Genomic DNA, 18763 nt, shown 5'->3' on the forward strand with positions numbered 1-18763 from the left:
AAGAAGCCGGCAGTGGGAGAAGATGGATTTTGGCCAACATTCTGCACATTTTCTCATCGATTATTTATTTTTTATTTCAGTACAGTTTTCTGTAACCAAAACTATAATATGTTATGAACAAGGTGGACAACGTTTTGTAGAATTTAACCTTTGCTAAGGTTGTAAAAACATCGCTTTGTTTAGAAGGAATGCAAAGGCAAATTGAGTTATTGCACATGCGAACTCTGAGTAGGCGTTCCCTAACGGAAATATGCAGATGCATGCCAAAACGGGCTAATAGGATCCCGCTAGCTCGTGCTTGACTCTTTATTTATTTTTTATTTAACTAGGCAAGTCAGTTAAGAACACATTCTTATTTACAATGACAGCCTAGGAACGGTGGGTTAAATGCCTTGTTCAGGGGTAGAACTACAGATTTTTACCTTGTCAGCTCGGGGATTCGATCTCCTTTTTTGTTCTGGCCACTGTTACTAATTTGTTCCCATAGGAAACAGGCTGTGGTCTATCTTGGTTTAGTTATAAAAAAGTATTTGTAGGAAGAGGCGAAGCCCGAAAGAAGAGACTTTCTGGGACGCTTGTGAAGGCGGCTAGAAGGGCCCTCTTTTGATCTGTGTGCAATGTGGGGGGGAGCCGGTTTTTGGCGGGGCAGCAGACTCTTTTTGTTGCGTTCCACCCAGAGAGGAATTCCACCTTGTGTCGTGGATACCCACTAGGGGGCCATGGGGTGGGTCGAGGCACTCTTTTTGACTCTAGCTTCAAACTCTAGACGACGTTTGAACTTCCGGATCCGGTGTAAATATGTATTTTTATATGCTAGGAAAATGTCAGGTTGTCTGATCTTCTATGCTTTACGACAGTACTTCTTTTTTTTTGTAACAGAAGCAAACATGTATTTAATTGCAATTGCTAGAGCTTGAACTAATATTACTACTCGGGAGAAGAATTTAAAAAAGACTGAGACAATGCCAAATTCATCCACTGAGGACGACAAAACCATACAGTACACGTCTCGTCCAACCTATGCGAAACGCCATTGACGAGAAAATACATTTTCATTTTTTACTTTGGTGTGTCGGTTGCCAGATTTGACAACTTGCTTCAGCGACTTGCCCCTCACATGTCACACGATAGAACTCACACCATGCCCGTAAATCATGCAGAAAGGCTGTCTGTGACCCTTCGGTTTCTGGCGAGTGGAAGCACAAAGCAAAGTATCGCTGCAAATTATAAAACAGGAATCTCGCCAGTTTATGGCGACGTTAAGGAAGTACAGGGTTGTTCGATTTTGAGGTGTTAGTGGCAAGATAGGATTGGGGCGACAAATTGATTTAGTGGAGAGTGGGGGAATAAATAAGCTGCATTCAGAAGTGTTTACACTTTCATTTCACCTCATACATTTAAAAGCATTGGGTTGGTGCAAGCATAATGGGGAGACATTCCACCACAGCACACGACCGCTGGACGACCCCAGCCAGGCCGTGTTTTCTTTCCTAACCCTCCGTATTATTTGAATATTGTGAAAAAAATAATGAACAATTCACCACCTAAAACACTGGATGAGACAGAATCAGGCAACAGTGTAAAATCATGTTAAATTACAGTGCTATAACGTCATTTTATCAACACAGAAGTTAAACAGTGTTATGGTTGAATGTTTTTCGTTACATCTAATGACAATGATTTCCTTTCAAATTACAGAACTGGATTGGTAACTATGGGTGTTTTACTTAAAGCCAACTGCAACACCCGGGTGCGGGCAAAGCTGCTGGTTATAAGCGCAATGTGACTGTCTATAACTTGTTTTGTGCAGAGGTGCTGAAGGGGAAAGGTATGTATTCTCAGATGACTGTGTATAAAACAATGTAGTCCTGCATTCTGATCTGAAATGTTGAGAATTACTCTACTACTTTCTCCTCTTCATTCCATAATGCATCTTCCCACAGTAATACATTTTTAGTCTGAAAAATAGGATATAATCCTCATTTAAAATATGACTGTTTCCTGCTTTATATTTTTTTAAAGGGGTTTTAAAGTAAGAGTATTATTATTTTTTAAATTATATTAACTGGCCAACAACATCCTTTTCCCCCGATACACTAATAATGAATTTTCATTTGGCGGACGCCTTACCGGACATCTTACATTAAAAGTAGGCCTACATAAAATGAAGTGTCGTACATAAAGTCCTAAAATCAAGTGCATCAATTAAGAGTGCAGTATAAAATCTAAACCATTTCAAACTAAAGGACCAGACAAAAAGACAGATAAAATGGGGTTGGGGTAAGGGTTTGGAATAGGAGCTAAAGGCCAGGGCACCCATGGTGGAATGGGGTGGAGACAAGACCACCAGCAGAGGAGGGAGTGGGAGGGGGCATAGACTGGGAGAAGATCAGAGAGGTAGGTGGGTGCCTGGTTATGGATGGCTTTGTTGGAAGAGCTGGAGTGTTTTAAGGTGAATACAGGATTGCACATGGAGCCAGTGTAGATTGAGGAGGATTGGTTTGATGTGTTCAGTTGATCTGGTGCGGGTGGAGATTCTGGCAGCAGAGTTCAGAAACAGTTGGAGTCTATTGATGGGTTTGGTGGGGATCTGGTGAGTAGCGTGTTACAGTCCAGTCGGGACGTAACGAAGGCATGGATGAGGGTTTCGGTGCTGGAGTGTGACAGTGAGGGGCGGAGCCTGGAGATATTTTGGACGTGGAAGAATGCTGTCCGGATGTTGGTTTTTATGTGGGGTTCGAAAGAGAGGGAACTGCCCAGGGAGACACAGGCTTTTGACTTGTGTTTAGAGGGACCAGGAAGTCATCTATGGTAATGCTTGGAGAGGGTGGATTTGGAGCCAATGAGCATAACCTCAGTCTTCTTGTTGAATTTGAGGAGGTTCATGCTCATCCAGCTCTGGGTGTCGTGAAGGCAGCTGATGAGGGAGGGGAGTGGTGGGTTTGGTAGAGTGGTAGAGCTGGCTTCTCATCAGAATAGCAGTGGAAGTCAACTTTGATGTGACATTCATTGTTGAGCAAGGTCTTTGCACATGAGTGATTTACAGGAATGAGGTCCACAGTTTGAATCATAAGTGAAATATATTCAGAAATCTATTACTTAAAATTATGCGGTTCACTACAAATCCCTTATCAATCCATAATCATTCAGCAGCTGTGAGATGGATGTCTATGTAATTAGTAATGAGTGTATCTAGTCACACATCAAGCTGCCCTCAATCCTATATAACTAGTACACAGTAATACATGCAGTATCAACACTGTTCTGAAACATGTTGGCTGGAGTTGTGCTGTTATCTAACAACCAATACTTCTAGACTAAGTACATAGCAGTTATGGAAGTACGAAATGATACCGTGTTTCCTAATTAGTTTCCTAGTGAACATTTTTATCTAGCCCGGCACGATCACACCTGAATTGACTGGCAAACGAATCACAAAGCCCTTGATATTTTTTTACCTTTATTTTACTAGGAAAGTCAGTTAAGAACAAATTCTTATTTTCAATGACGGCCTAATGCAATCAGTTGTATCTGATGTGCCTGAGATATATTTCAAATACAGATTTATTCTGAAGCACCAATATCTTTCATCATCAATATTAGAGTCACATCTCTATAATCACTATTGCAGCGCTCCACAATAATCAAAAAATATTTTCAGCTCTAATGATCATACAATGATCCTATCACCAATATATACTTATTAGCTTTCACTTTAAAAAAATATAAGGTCATAGGTTTAGGGAGATGTGCCCAGGGAGAAGGAGAGCTGGTCCTGGCTTGGGGTCATACTTAAGATTCAACTACCAGGCTGCCATTACTGGAAATGTAGTTTAAGGCACCTTCACATCTTGTCCTCTCAAGGCACACTGACTTCTACAAATAATCAGAATCTTCTGGCCACTGGGAAAAACTGGGAATTCATAAGGAAAATCCCACCCAACCAATAACGAGATGGACCTGGGCGCAATCACAGGTGACGCGTGTCACCCCCCCCCCCAAAAAAAAACTGTCAACTTGGGTATTCTGTAATGTTAGAGAACAATTTAAAAGTGAATTGTTTCATTACGCATGTACTCTTCATTGCGTAAAACAATTAGTATTCCAACATATTTAGAAAGTATCACATTTTAGGGAAAACCCAGATGCAGACAGTGTCGAAGCAACAAAAGTCTATTACTAGAACAGCGGGCAGGCAAAACGACAGGTCAAGCCCAGGCAGTAGTCAGTAATCCAGATCAGAGTCCAGAAGGTAGCGAATGGCAGGCAGACTCAGGTGGAGGTCAGTAATCCAGATCAGAGCCCAGAAGGTAGCGAATGGCAGGCAGACTCAGGTGGAGGTCAGTAATCCAGATCAGAGTCCAGAAGGTAGCGAATGGCAGGCAGACTCAGGTGGAGGTCAGTAATCCAGATCAGAGCCCAGAAGGTAGCGAATGGCAGGCAGACTCAGGCAGAGGTCAATAATCCAGATCAGAGTCCAGAAGGTAGCGAATGGCAGGCAGAGGTCAGTAATCCAATGTGGTGGGGCAAGGTACAGAACGGCAGGCAGGCTTGGAGTCAGGGCAGGCAGGCTTGGAGTCAGGGCAGGCAGGCTTGGAGTCAGGGCAGGCAGGCAGGCTTGGAGTCAGGGCAGGCAGGCAGGCTTGGAGTCAGGGCAGGCAGAATGGTCGGAACCAGGAACTATAGAAAATACAGGCGCAAGGGGGAAACCACTGGTTGCCTTGACAAACAACACAAACTGACACAGAGAACACAGGTATAAATACATGGGATAATGAGGGGAGATGGGACACACCTGGTGGGGGGTGGAGACAAGCACAAAGACAGGTGAAACAGATCAGGGTGTGACAGAAAGAGGTTAAGCTACGCATGACTAAGTCACTGAAAAGTGTCTGCTTAATGGCGTATATTATCATACAGTATATTATTAGAGAATATTATATGTGGACTATGTCTTTATAATATTGATACAGTCATGGGTCACGTGCATGATTGTGTTTATAACTGACTTTATCTGGCTTGTTGGTCAGTTGAATATCTGGTTAAATAGTGAAACAACATGGTGTGCTCGCCTTGGCTCTGTCACGGTAGAACTGTATCCCGCAGCGCTGGAGCAACAGTGCCCACTGCGTTGTGCCATCACATCTGTACAATAAACTGGAGATTCGTGCCAGTTTTGATCTGTTTTTGTGTGCTTCTTTGGGGTACTGCACTGCTAAAAGCATCGTCCCTTATGGAGCGGAGCCTGGTGCAAGGGAGGATGAGGAGGCCATTGTTAGAGGAGTGCAGTGAGCAGGTCGGGAATCTAGGGGTGCAGATGGTCAGTAAGGTATGTTTAGCGCCGGCGCATTCAGTGCTTCGTAGGTGAGCATGAACAGTTTGAAGGTGATCCTGTATGGTTCAAATACGCCAATAGCTCACGATACTTTCACCACGACAATATCTTCTGTTATAGTTGACATCAGTATACAATATTGTCATCTCAGGTGACCTGACAACCCTCAGTGGCAGGTTGGGGAGTTTAGAGGAGGAAATTCCAGACGATGACTGAGGAGTTCAGGGAGTCAAGGGATAAAGGACAGGTGGCTGAAGACATTAGGGCTAGGAGAGTGGATGACCATATAAAGCAATTTATAGCGCAGCTCAGAGAAACAGACGTTAGGATGGCAGCCTAACACTATATTTTAGCCCACACTTTTTAGCCTCTAATTTGTAGTTTCAAAGTGTTTCATATGTTGTTTATTGGATCCTTATTAGGTATCACTTAAATTAGATTTCAGCAACCCTCCAGTCGTTTGAACCAGCAACCCTCCAGTCGTTTGAACCAGCAACCCTGCAGCTATTGGCTCTTACTTAAAAGCTGCAAATAAGTGCCTGATAAGTGTGGGTTAAATGTGTTTCTGTTTTAGAACCTCACATAGGGTAAGATAAGAAGTTTGAAGAAGAGAAGAGGTTAATATGGGTTCAGAGATGACTTAAACAGAACGATTGTGTTACAGAAAATATAATCAGTCATTTGTTTTCAGTAGAAAAAGTGTCAAATTGACTTTCTTATAAATGTAATGTTTGGTTCCTCGTGTAGTTTAATAAATGTTCTTATTATTAAGTTGTCTGATTTGGAGGATGTGCTGGTGGAGGCTGTTGTCCTCATCTTGAATAAACATTGAGGACAAAAGGAGGTGCAGCACTTGGCCTAAAGTATTATTGTAAAAGCCAGACATTGTGGTTGCTGCATTTCTTGTTTTCCTCAGCATATTTTTCATAAATAATAATAATCATAATAATTAGGTGGGTGCTTGTACTTGTCCTAAATTATGTAAAGTGTCATTCTGCATCATGTTATTTTAATTGTTCATAGGTGTAAACACAACTGGACCACAGGAGGGTGGGAGGAGCCCAGCAGATCTAGTTCAGGACGTTAAAGACCTCTTCAATTCTAAATGTAGTATGTTTAAAGTGTTTCCGTTTTAATAAAAGCAAACAGCAGATACATTTAGTCACATCAATAGATTACAGATGAAATGTACATTTTTTGTTAAATGTTACCTGTAATGTAGTATGTAACATTTTGTTTATTTATACAGTATGTACTGTATGTACAGGGCCTTCGGAAAGAATTCAGACGCCTTGACGTTTTCTACATTTTGTTACTTTACAGCCTTATTCTAAAATTGATTCAATTGTCCCCCCCCTCCCTCATCAATCTACACACAGTACCCCATAATTACAAAGCAAAAACAGGTTTTTTGAAAAAGTTGCTCATTTATAAAAATAATAAAAACATTTACATAAGTATTCAGACCTTTTATTAGTACTTTGTGGAAGCACCTTCAGCAGCAATTATACATGAAGAAGAGTATGATGTTTTCGCCTCTCATCCCCTCCACCTCTCAGCAGGCACACTACATTTGACAAATCAATCAAATGAAATCAAATTTTATTTGTCACATACACATGGTTAGCAGATATTAATGCGAGTGTAGCGAAATGCTTGTGCTTCTAGTTCCGACCATGCAGTGATATCTAACAATTTCACAACAACTACATTTTCACACAAGTGTAAAGGAATGAAGAAGAATATGTACATATAAATATATAGATGATCGATGGCCGAACGGCATAGACAAGATGCAGTAGATGGTATAGAGTACAGTATATACATATGAGATGAGTAATGTAGGGTATGTAAACATTATATAAAGTGGCATTGTTTAAAGTGACTAGTGATACATTTATTACATCCAATTTTTAATTATTAAAGTGGCTAGAGATTTGAGTCAGTGTGTTGGCAGCAGCCACTCAATGTTAGTGATTAGTCAAACTACTAATCAAACACTGAAAAAAATACTAAAAAAGAAAATGAGGCAGAATAATGCGTAGAGCCTATTCAAATAATGATAGATTTCGTTCACGTTGTGCATAAGGTAACAATGGAAGTTATACTTAAAATGCAGTGCATATTACATGCAGGCATAATGTTATCACTTCACCCTTGTGATTGTGGACAACAGGAAAAAGAGGACCGAGCACACCTCCATTCTCATCGACGGGCCTGCAGTGGAGCAGGTTGAGAGCTTCAAGTTCCTTGGTGTCCACATTACCAACAAACTAACATGGTCCAAGCACACCATGACCATCGTGAAGCGGGCACAACAAAACATATTCCCCCTCAGGAGACTGAAAAGATTTGGCATGGGTCCTCAGATCCTCAAAAGGTTCTACAGCTGCACCATCGAGAGCATCCTGACTGGTTGCATCACTGCCTGGTATGGCAACTGCTCGGCCTCCGACCGCAAGGCACTACAGAGGGTAGTGTCAGGACCTCTATACTAGGCGGTGTCAGAGGAAGGCCCTAAAAATTGTCAAAGACTCCAGCCACAATAATCATAGACTGTTCTCTCTGCTACCACACGGCAAGCGGTACCGGAGCGCCAAGTCTTGGTACAAGAGGCTTCTAAGCAGCTTCTACCCCCAAGCCATAAGACTCCTGAATATCTGGTCAAATGGCTACCCAGACTATTCACATTGCCCCCCCCTCCCCACCACTGTTTTCATCTATGCATAGTCACTTTAATTAACTCTACATAAATGTACATACTACCTCAACTAACCGGCACCCCCCTGTATATAGCCTCCACATTGACTCTGTACTGGCACCCCCTGTATATAGCCTCCACATTGACTCTGTACTGGTACCCCCCTGTATATATTGTTATTTTTTTTACTGCTCCTCTTTAATTACTTGTTACTTTTATCTCTTATCCATATTTTTTTAAACTGCACTGTCGGTTAGGGGCTCATAAGCATTTCACTGTAAGGTAATACCTGTTGTATTCGGCGCATGTGACTAATACAATTTGATTTGATTCTATCACCTGAATTGATCCACATTAGCTTGGTTTGCAAAGTACTTTTCCTCATGTTTTGGTGGATCATAACTTGATCCAGACGAACCTAAAAGCCCTACTGCTACCACCACTGTTTCATTGTTCTGTAAAGAGATCTCAAATATACTTGCATACATAATAGTTTAGACCCCAGATCATGGGGATCCCAATAAACAAATAAAATTAAAGTCTGTTAGTCTGTACAATTGTTTGATAAAAATAACATGTTTCGAATATATAATTTGTGTTTATTAAAGAGGGACACATCACAATTGATATCTTATGCTTTGATGCGTTTCTTGGGGGTGATAAATCATTTAATAGGTCAAAACAATATCGTCTGTGTCTGGGGCCAGACAGCGCAACACATTAAGTTCCGACATAGCATGTCGACCACATTCACCTGAATGGTGCGATTTCCACCTTTTACTGAGGTGATTGTCATCTAATCGGGTGGAATAAGGGACCACCTGGCGTCACAGGTGACAGGTCTACTACCCTCTGTCAGAATTCCTGATGACTCGGAGGTCCGTTTTTCTTTGTGGTTGATCTGGTGCTGGATGTGTGGCTTTATACCAAAAAGAGGACAATGTTTTGTTCCTACTGCATACTAGTTTGTTTACTCTACACCAGCAGCTGTTGCAGGTGGGTGGGAATGTCTGGGTGTGTCAAAAAAATGGCAGTTTTATATTGCTCTTTGATAGCCTTTATTATAGAGAGAGGTGCATTAACATTTTACTGTGGTGTTCCATTAATATTTAAAAAAAGAAAAAAAAGTGACCACTACATTTGTAACCGTCACAGTTCTATCCACAAGAGGGCGTCACAGCTCCTCCATTGATAGATCACGGATTTAAGAAATACAATCATGTTTCAATGCACTCTTGGGCAGACTTCATTTTCATATCAAGCAAAACACAGATAGAAAAAAAAACATGTCAATACTTTGATCCAGGCATCCCTGAAATCTCATACAGATCATTTATATTAATACAAATCCCGTATACCTTAAGTGAAGACAGTTAAAAAAAAAGTAATCAGTACATTTCACCAAAGCTTTGTGACTACTGTATTTTTGTATGAACTCCCATAATATGTAGGCTATAACCATGTAAGATCATTATTTGTAAAAATCATGGATATTAGATCTATCAGTGAAAATATAAAATGTCCTTGACAGTTAAAATCATTGCCTCTACCAACAAAAAGTATTACAATAGTTTATATTTCATCAGTTCTAATGACAGTTTACATTTCAGAATCATGAGCTTAGATCTCTCTGAAATACATTTTTCAGACCAGGCCTTGAATTCCAGCTCTGTTTCTTGGCCAACATGTAGACACATCCAAAGAGATCAGGGAACATATTCATCAGGTCAATAGATTCTAAATCCTCAGCACTGCAGAAGGAGAAACAAAGTCAGCCACCTTCAAATGGTAAGAGAGTGAAACGTTTTAGTACGGGGGAAAACAGTCTTACTTACTTGTGCTCATGGAGGTTACGTATGAAGCGTAGTAACCCCAACATGTTCTCAGGGTAGGGCTGTTTGCCATCCATCTTATTCATCAATTCAGAGGGCAGCTGTGATCACAAAACAATCTGTAAATTGTGTAGCCTCTGAGCTTTCAAAACGCTCTGCCAGGGGAGAGGGCACTCCCACACTTTTGCATTAGTGTATACATGTTTTAATATACATGTATATACAGTGGGGCAAAAAAAGTATTTAGTCAGCCACCAATTGTGCAAGTTCTCCCACTTAAAAAGAGGAGACCTGTAATTCTCATCATAGGTACACTTCAACTATGACAGACAAAATGAGAATCTGACTGAATCTGCAATAGGTAAGCAGCTTGGTTTGAAGAAATCAACTGTGGGACTAATTATTAGGAAATAGAAGACATACAAGACCACTGATAATCTCCCTCGATCTGGGGCTCCACGCAAGATCTCACCCAGTGGGGTCAAAATGACCACAAGAACAGTGAGCAAAAATCCCAGAACCACATGGGGGGACCTAGTGAATGACCTGCAGAGAGCTGGGACCAAAGTAACAAAGCCTACCATCAGTAACACACTGTGCCGCCAGGGACTCAAATCCTGCAGTGCCTGCTTAAGCCAGTACATGTCCAGGCCCGTCTGAAGTTTGCTAGAGAGCGTTTGGATGATCCAGAAGAAGATTAGGAGAATGTCATATGGTCAGATGAAACCAAAATATAACTTTTTGGTAAAAACTCAACTCGTCGTGTTTGGAGGACAAAGAATGCTGAGTTGCATCCAAAGAACACCATACCCACTGTGAAGCATGAAAGTGTAAACATCATGTTTTGGGGCTGTTTTTCTGCAAAGGGACCAGGACGACTAATCCGTGTAAAGGAAAGAATGGGGCCATGTATCGTGAGATTTTGAGTGAAAACTTCCTTTCATCAGCAAGGGCATTGGAAGATGAAACGTGGCTGGGTCTTTCAGCATGACAATGATCCCAAACACACCGCCCGGGCAACGAAGGAGTGGCTTCGTAAGAAGCATTTCAAGGTCCTGGAGTGGCCTAGCCAGTCTCCAGATCTCAACCCCATAGAAAATCTTTGGAGGTAGTTGAAAGTCCGTGTTGCCCAGCAACAGCCCCAAAACATCACTGCTCTAGAGGAGATCTGCATGGAGGAATGGGCCAAAATACCAGCAACAGTGTGTGAAAACCTTGTGAAGACTTACAGAAAACGTTTGACCTCTGTCATTGCCAACAAAGGGTATATAACAAAGTATTGAGATGAACTTTTGTTATTGACCAAATACTTGTTTTCCACCATAATTTGCAAATAAATGCATTAAAAATCCTACAATGTGATTTTCTAAAAAAACTTTTAAAAAACTAATTTTGTCTGTCATAGTTGAAGTGTATCTATCATGAAAATTACAGGCCTCTCATCTTTTTAAGTGGGAGAACTTGCACAATTGGTGGCTGACTAAATATTTTTTTTGCCCCACTGTACATTTTATAAAATGACATCTGGTTCACCTTGGATCTCCACTGACAGAAGGTTCTCTCCGTAGCACTTTGTTTCAGAGCTTCTAGAAGTTTTTGGTCAGCGTCGATATACTTCCCGACCTCCTTCTCATTCCCAATTCTTCTCAGGTACTCAACTCTCCTGAAAGACAACAATATACAATAAAAAATGTCTAGTCATACATTAATGTACTCATAGTTTAATGCATATACTTTAGCATCGTCTCTTACTTTGCCCAAGCTAAAGCATCCTATGCGTCGGAATAATATTAACTCATTATTTTCATTATGCACGTACAGTATTATCATTGTGTCAATCATTCTGTCACTATTACTGGAATCCTGATCCATAAATGTTTTGTCCTTATCTCCTTATGTTTAGCTTTAGTTTGTGTTTTAAATGCAAGGTATGAAATGTGGTGTGATATCCCTACTAAATAGCTCGAGCTAATGTTCCTATCGACCCAGTAAGGCCAGCAGGCTACTCTCTTCATTGGTTGTAACTTATGAAAGTTGTATGGTCAATTTGCTTTGTTATTTAAACATGTACATGACACTGCAACAAAATTTTCCCATGGAGACAATAAAGTCGGTAAAGTTCATCATTATTATTATTCTTCATTATACAGGGTGCCATACTGACAAATAAGGATTTTCACCTCTGTGGTTTCCAGAAGAGGGGATGATTCAGGGTCTCCTCCACTGTAGGTCTCCCAGCAGGGTCTTCATTGATCATCCACTCAATGAGGTCCTTTGCAACCTCGTCTGCCACATGTTCTAGTGTGTAAGTCCCCTTGATTATGTTTTGATTCTGTTCAAGTTCATCACCAAGTGGACCTTCAAAGGGGTGGTGTCCACCAGAAAGGATGTAGTATACCAACATCCCAGCCACCTGAAATTTCAACAATCATTCAGTCCATCGCTCTACAAACAGGAAATCATCTTTATTCTATCTTCACGTTGCTCAACCTGTATATCAGAGCTCCTCTTATATCCAGAGCCTTGTTTGTCTAATGTCTCCTTGGCCATCCAGCATTTTGTTCCTGCAGGGACTGTGTGTAGAGTTGTTTGTTCCACTGTCAGTCTGCGACTTATGCCAAAATCTGCCAATTTTGCATTTCCATTGATATCTGTTAAGGATAAATAATATCACAATATCATGCTTTTCATAAGTATAGATACTAGAAAATGACTTTATGATAGTGCATATGGATTTTAAATCCATAATGATGAAAGCCATGTTTTATATTTAGTGGGAGTGAAAGGCTTAACTGTGCAATGCTATAGTATACCTCACCTATCAAAACATTCTGAGGTTTGATATCCCGATGAAGGACTTTGGTAGTTGGACCATGAAGGACACTTAAACTGCAGAGCACCTCTTCAATGATTTTAATCAGGGCATGAGTGTCGTCCTTGGACAGGTGTGTATTAATGTACTCATCCAGAGTGTATTCACAGAGCTGAAGAGCAAGATAACCAAAGAAACTGTCTTCTGCAAAGTCCATGTATCTTACAATACCGCTACTGTCAAGCTCTGGAAGACGTAAAAATCCTTCCTCCCTCTTGAGAAACTGATAGTTTGACCTGATCATTCTCTTTATGGCTACTTCAGTGCCATCATCCCTCAGGCCCAAGAAGACCTCAGATCCATCACTTCCCTTTGCTATGCGAAAGTAATCATCATTTATAAGAGTGAGGTTTCCTACCCTATAAACTTTACATTCATCCACGTTGGCAAGCTTCTCTAACTGTGTCTCCCACCGCTTGCTGACTTTGAGCCATTTGCGCTGTAATGGTGATGTGTCAGTGGTGGGGTGGAACGGCTTGACACTAGAAGACTCATCAAGGCCAGATTCCTCAACAGGAGTAGATGAAGTATTGAAGGCTAAACATGCATTATTTTCTTGTGTGTCTGTCTCTTCTTTTGGTATGTCTTGTTTTTCTGCCGTTCTCTTCATCTTCTTAATCTTCTTCTTCCTCTTCCTCTTGGTTTCTGACAAATGACTGTCTTTTGAATCTTCACTTGTTGACTTGGAGACAGAACGTTGTCTGTCTAAGGACATGTTTAGATCTCTCAGCTTTGCTTTCAGGTTTTCATCGCTTCCCCAGATAAGTAGTCCTTCAGGTACCAGAGTCAGTCCCAGAGAGCTGATGTAACCAGGAACACAACTAAATGTGTAAAGATCTGCTAGCAAGGCATAGGCATACATCTTCAATTCATAGGGATAACCCTTCCTCTGTGTGCATGGGACAATGTGCTTGCATATTTCCTCAAGGTCAGAGTTGCTCCAACGATCCTTGTCTTTTGTCTTCTGTGTGATGCCATAGAGCGTAACAATGATCAATGGCACAAGATAATCTTCTGTTTTAGAGGAAAGCAGTTTCACTAACTCAGGAATTAGGGTAAGTGACACCTCATTAGGTATTTCCTTCATTGCGCAAACAACTCTATATAAGGATTTCAATGCACCTGCCCTAAATTTCAGAGGAACTGTGGACAGACGTTTGCTTACATCTTCAACATAGGAAACTAGTTTCTTGGAGTCGTTCAACCATTTAATGGCTTTCTGGAAGTATTCATCTTCATTTGCACCTTCAATGTTAAAGCACATGTCAATCATTGTGAGGTGGGTTTGTGGGTTCTCCTCTAGTAAGTGAAGATCATAGTGCTTGAAAACATCTGTTGGGGATGTTTGTCTTATTGCTTGTGCAAAATGTAAAAAAAGCTTGATTTTGGAAAAGAACTCACTCTCTTTCGCAAAGTTTCCAATTATTCTTGCCAATTTCTGATCAATTGCAGGATGGACGCCATGATTTAGCCACATTAAAGCTCCAGATTTGAGAAGCTCCTTCACAATATCGTCTCTGTCATGTGCCAATTGAATTGGAAAGAATGGTTGTTCTGCTAGACCATTTGGATCTGCCTTTGCTTCCAGTAATGTTGTCACTATATTCACTGGAACTTTACGCAGTCCAGCATAATGCAATGGTGCTAAAAATCTCTTTGATGGTTTGTTGGGGTCAGCACCTTTTCCCAGAAGAAATGTACAAATCTCCTGATTTGAAAATGCAACAGCAGCCATTAATGGGGTTACTTCATCTTGTAACTCAACACAAGGGTACAATGCATTGATGTCCTTGCCTCTGATCAATTTCTTCAGCCTCTCCAGATTATTATTAATAATGCACTTGATAATAGGATCTGTTGGCTCCGAGATAACCAGTCTGGCCAGAAGTTCTTGAAAATCAATCTTGTGTTCCATAACTCCTGACGATTTTATCTACGCAGGGATCTCTGAGGAAGAAAAGCAATGTGGTGAGTACAGTGAACTGTTCAATTAAATAATACAAATAATTCTGGGACATAAAGTAGGCCTGACCTTTTATTATTTTATATATATTCTACACTTATACTGAACAAAAATATAAAAGCAACCATTTTAAATGTGCATCAGGATCTCGTCACAGTATCTCTGTGCATTCAAATTGCCATCGATAAAATGCAATTGTTTGTTGTCCATAGCTTATGCTTGCCCATTCCATATCCACACCGCCAACATGGGGGACTCTGTTCAAAGTGACATCAGCAAACCGTGATATATGGGTCTGATATAGCACGGCTGTCAGCCAATCAGCATTCAGGTTAACCACACAGTTTATAAGAATCTTCATAAACTGGGTGATTCGAGCCCTGAATGCTAACTGGCTGACAGCCGTGGTATATCAGACAGTATACCACGGGTATGACAAAACATTTATTTTTACTGCTCTAATTATGCGGGTAACCAGTTTATAATAACAATAAGGGACCTCGTGGGTTTGTGATATATGGCCAATATACCACAGACAAGGGCTGTGTCCAGGCACTAGAACAGCCCTTAGCCGTGTTATATTGGTCATATACCACACCTCCTCAAGCCGTATTGCTTAAATATAGAACTCTTTTTTTAGGCTATATAAGAACCCTTTTCTAGGCTCTTTTTTTCTTCTTCTAAGTGTACTTACTGTACATTACAATTGGGTGGAGTTCATTAGAAGAATACATAAATAATACAATTCCTGTACGGTTTTCTCAAATAGTCTGCCACAGTGGAAGCGTCATAATACCCTTAAAATCCCACAAATGGTTCCAACAGTTTTTCGGCCATTCATTTTCACATTGCTTGCGCTCCAAACACTTAAAAGACACACCCTATCCCCTCAGCCCACAAATGAAGTGGACACTTCTGATGACGTGTCATGACGTCTTACGAGTATACACTTGCAGGGCAAGAGAGGAAGGAATTTATTTTCTTTTCTATCGTAGGTAAAAACACCACATTTTCTAACCGTACAAAAAATAATTTGAACTGTATTTTAAGACAATTAAATGCTCTACTAACAAAAAAGCTGTAAGAATAATAAGTGTATGCATGTCCCTTAAGGTCCTTGTGTAATGTGAAATTCTACCCCCTAGCCCAATTATCCTTTGTATATTATTTATATATACACACACTTGTGTTCCCACATTTACTTTCTGTATTGATTTGTTGTTAATAGAAACATTTTTTTAAAGATGGAATCATTTTGGACTGCACTTGCCCAGAAATTCATCACTTGTTCATCCCGCGATGATTGTTTTCAGCCACAGGTAGCTTGTGGGTGCTTCATATGCGCTACAGTCAGTAATGATTGCATGTCTACTTATATTAACTATATAACGTAAACTTGTACATCGCCTTGGTCCGTACAATTGCCCTTATTTTAGCGTCCCAAAAACGTAATACTTCCAGATCAACTGTAATGTCAATACCATTGTAAAGCACAATTTCTCCCCTTTCCAACAAAATCAATTACATTACTTAAAACACTGCCCGTTTCTGCATAATTGAAGCAGGCAATGAGCCTCGTTGGTTCTTTTTAAAAATGGCGAGTGGGGAAGCGAAACTAATGCGTGATAGTGAGAAGGAGAGATGTCGTGTGGGAAAATAGCTTTTTTTCCACTCGATCTGTCCAACTTATCACCTCTAAAATGTAAATAAAACACTTTAAAGAGTTTATATAATTTCTAAATTACATACCTATGTGAAGGTTTGTGTCGAATTTGAATCGGGATTTTAGGGCGGTGCTAAAGTGATCTTAGAAGTAAACAGCGGCTTTGAGTATGATGAGCGCATGCAATGATGACGAAAAAAATGACTAGGTATCCCCCTTACCCCCATCACTGTCCATTTCTAGTTTTTAAAGGATGAGAGAAGTGCTACACCTGGTGGAGGGAGATTGTAAGACAGAAATAGTTGCTTCATGCATGCTGTAACGGAGGGTCCGTTTTTTTCCAACATTTCTCCAATACTATAGAGCCATTACCATGTCGATCAACGTTTGAAAAGAAACTTAGTTCACACCCCCGATTTTGAAGTCAACACAGTCCCATTAGTTATCTTTGTAGCCTCGTTTGAATGTTGCGGTTGCGCACATCTGTACGGAATGGGGTGAGTTTACGTTCATTCTGAATATACGCCTACTGTATGATAGCTAGCAAATTAATGACCTAATTAACGTTAGCCTGCCCATCTACTTCTGAAGGAAATGTTTATTTCCACAATTTCCAAAAGATAACCAAACAAACAATGCATTACTTTTATGAGACGTGTTTGTGCATTAGTAGCACCATTTCTAACTTATTTACATTCGTTTTTACTTACACTTGAATGTTGACTTCATATCGACGTAGAGTTTTAAGTTTTGGCGATACTTTTCTTCGCGGATATACAATCATCGCGAATTGAATTACTGGGCGTTTCAAGCCCGGATATGAACATAATTGGACACTCGCAAACAAAACAAAAAAATAGGGCATACGTTGCAAACGTCCTTGCTTTGGCTAATCATTTGAACCGACGACAAATATGGCCGAGGGACTTTCTCCTCCCCTCCAAGGACTGAAGGTTTAGGGCTGTCTACTTTGAGTTTGAAACACAACCATTTGAATTTTACAAAAAAAATCGAATTAATTGTGTGTTTGTTGTAGGCTTACCTTGGCGTGACGTTCTGATAAGCCGTGTATTCCCTTCAATTTACTCCAAAAAAAAGTGCTATGCTAAATATTTATAAAAGTTAATACGTCCGAGAGAGATTTGCACGGTTATCAATGTGCCACCCCAGGGTAAGCCTACACGAAACACAGATCTTATATGAAATAGTTTTAAACACCCAGATGGAAAAATGGCGAAATAACAAATGGAACGATTTCCGGGTTTTACGATTCATACTGTGGCACTAATAAAACATGCAGTTTGACAGCTCTGGTGCATACCAACTAAATGTGTGGTGGTTTACCTGACTAAAGTACGGTTGACAGACTTTTGGAAAAAACAAACATTTTAATAGTTTCAAATACGGAGGATGTGTTGTTTCCACTAACATAACTTGGAAAGAGCAACATTCACTGGACTGTGCCAATAGCTTCAAAAATCTATTAAAGTAAAAGTACATACCCCTTAGTTCTTTAGATGAAAAAGGCTGAAGTTACAGTGCCCGCACTACTGATGCGGAAATAACATCGGCCGCGTTCGAGAGCACCAAAGCGACTGTTGACTGACTGATCGACAAATCACCCAAACATTAACGGTGCTTCCTTAAATCAGAGCGGAAGAGGCGTAGCCCAAAAGCAGAGTTTGTAAACCCTGTTGCGCAACATCGCGAGACTTTCGGGAACCCTTGACGCACAATCGGCCCAGCGTCGTCCGGGTTAGGGGTTTAGCCGGACTTAATGTACTTTTAATTATTTAAATTTTATATATATGTTTTTATTAACAACAAATCAATACAGGAAGTACATGTGGGAACACAAGTATATATAAATAATATACAAAGGACATTTTTTTCATTTATATTTTTTTATGTTTTATTAACAACAAATCAATACAGGAAGTACCTGTGGGAACAAAAGTACATATAAATAATATACAAAGGACAATTGGGCTACGGGGTACAATATCACATTACACAAGGACCTTAAGGGACATACATACACTTATTATTCTAAGAGCTTTTTTGTTAGTAGAGTATTTAATTGTCTTAAAATACAGTTCTATTTATTTTTGTAAGGTAAGAAAATGTGGTGTTTTGTTTGTAAATTTACATTTGTGAATATGACATTTTGTCAAAAGAATTATGACATTAATTACATAAATGTTTCAGCTTATTTCTATCGTAGGTAAAGAATCCAAGCACTACAACTCTCCACAATAGTGTAAAATCTTCATAAATATGTTCAATTATAAATCTACTGATGTCTTTCCACAGTTTTCTTACATGAATACAATGCCAAAAAATATGCAACACTGTTTCTGGGTGGTCATTACAAAAGGAACAATTTAAGTTGATGTT

At 40.1% G+C, this 18763-nt stretch overlaps 1 protein-coding gene across 5 annotated transcripts; it reads right to left on the minus strand.

Annotated features, from left to right (window-relative positions):
- Positions 1 to 9075: 9075 nt before the first annotated feature.
- LOC112214708 (serine/threonine-protein kinase/endoribonuclease IRE1a) lies at positions 9076 to 18013 on the minus strand. 5 transcript variants are annotated; one of them, XM_024373659.2, is made up of 7 exons: positions 17869 to 18013; positions 12687 to 14687; positions 12359 to 12519; positions 12049 to 12281; positions 11402 to 11531; positions 9872 to 9969; positions 9076 to 9787 (listed from the first exon to the last, which is right to left on the minus strand). In XM_024373659.2, exons 2-7 carry the CDS (start codon positions 14653 to 14655, stop codon positions 9649 to 9651), a joined length of 2730 nt encoding a protein of 909 aa, XP_024229427.1. In that variant the 5' UTR covers positions 14656 to 14687; positions 17869 to 18013; the 3' UTR covers positions 9076 to 9648. The 5 variants fall into 5 exon arrangements, with proteins under 5 accessions (XP_024229427.1, XP_024229428.1, XP_024229429.1 ...); XM_024373660.2 differs by lacking the exon at positions 17869 to 18013 and adding an exon at positions 17409 to 17640; XM_024373661.2 differs by lacking the exon at positions 17869 to 18013 and adding an exon at positions 17077 to 17351.
- Between the last annotated feature and the right edge of the window lie 750 nt (positions 18014 to 18763).

Source organism: Oncorhynchus tshawytscha, linkage group LG15, assembly GCF_018296145.1.
Source record: "Oncorhynchus tshawytscha isolate Ot180627B linkage group LG15, Otsh_v2.0, whole genome shotgun sequence".
NCBI classification, from domain to species: Eukaryota; Metazoa; Chordata; class Actinopteri; order Salmoniformes; family Salmonidae; genus Oncorhynchus; species Oncorhynchus tshawytscha.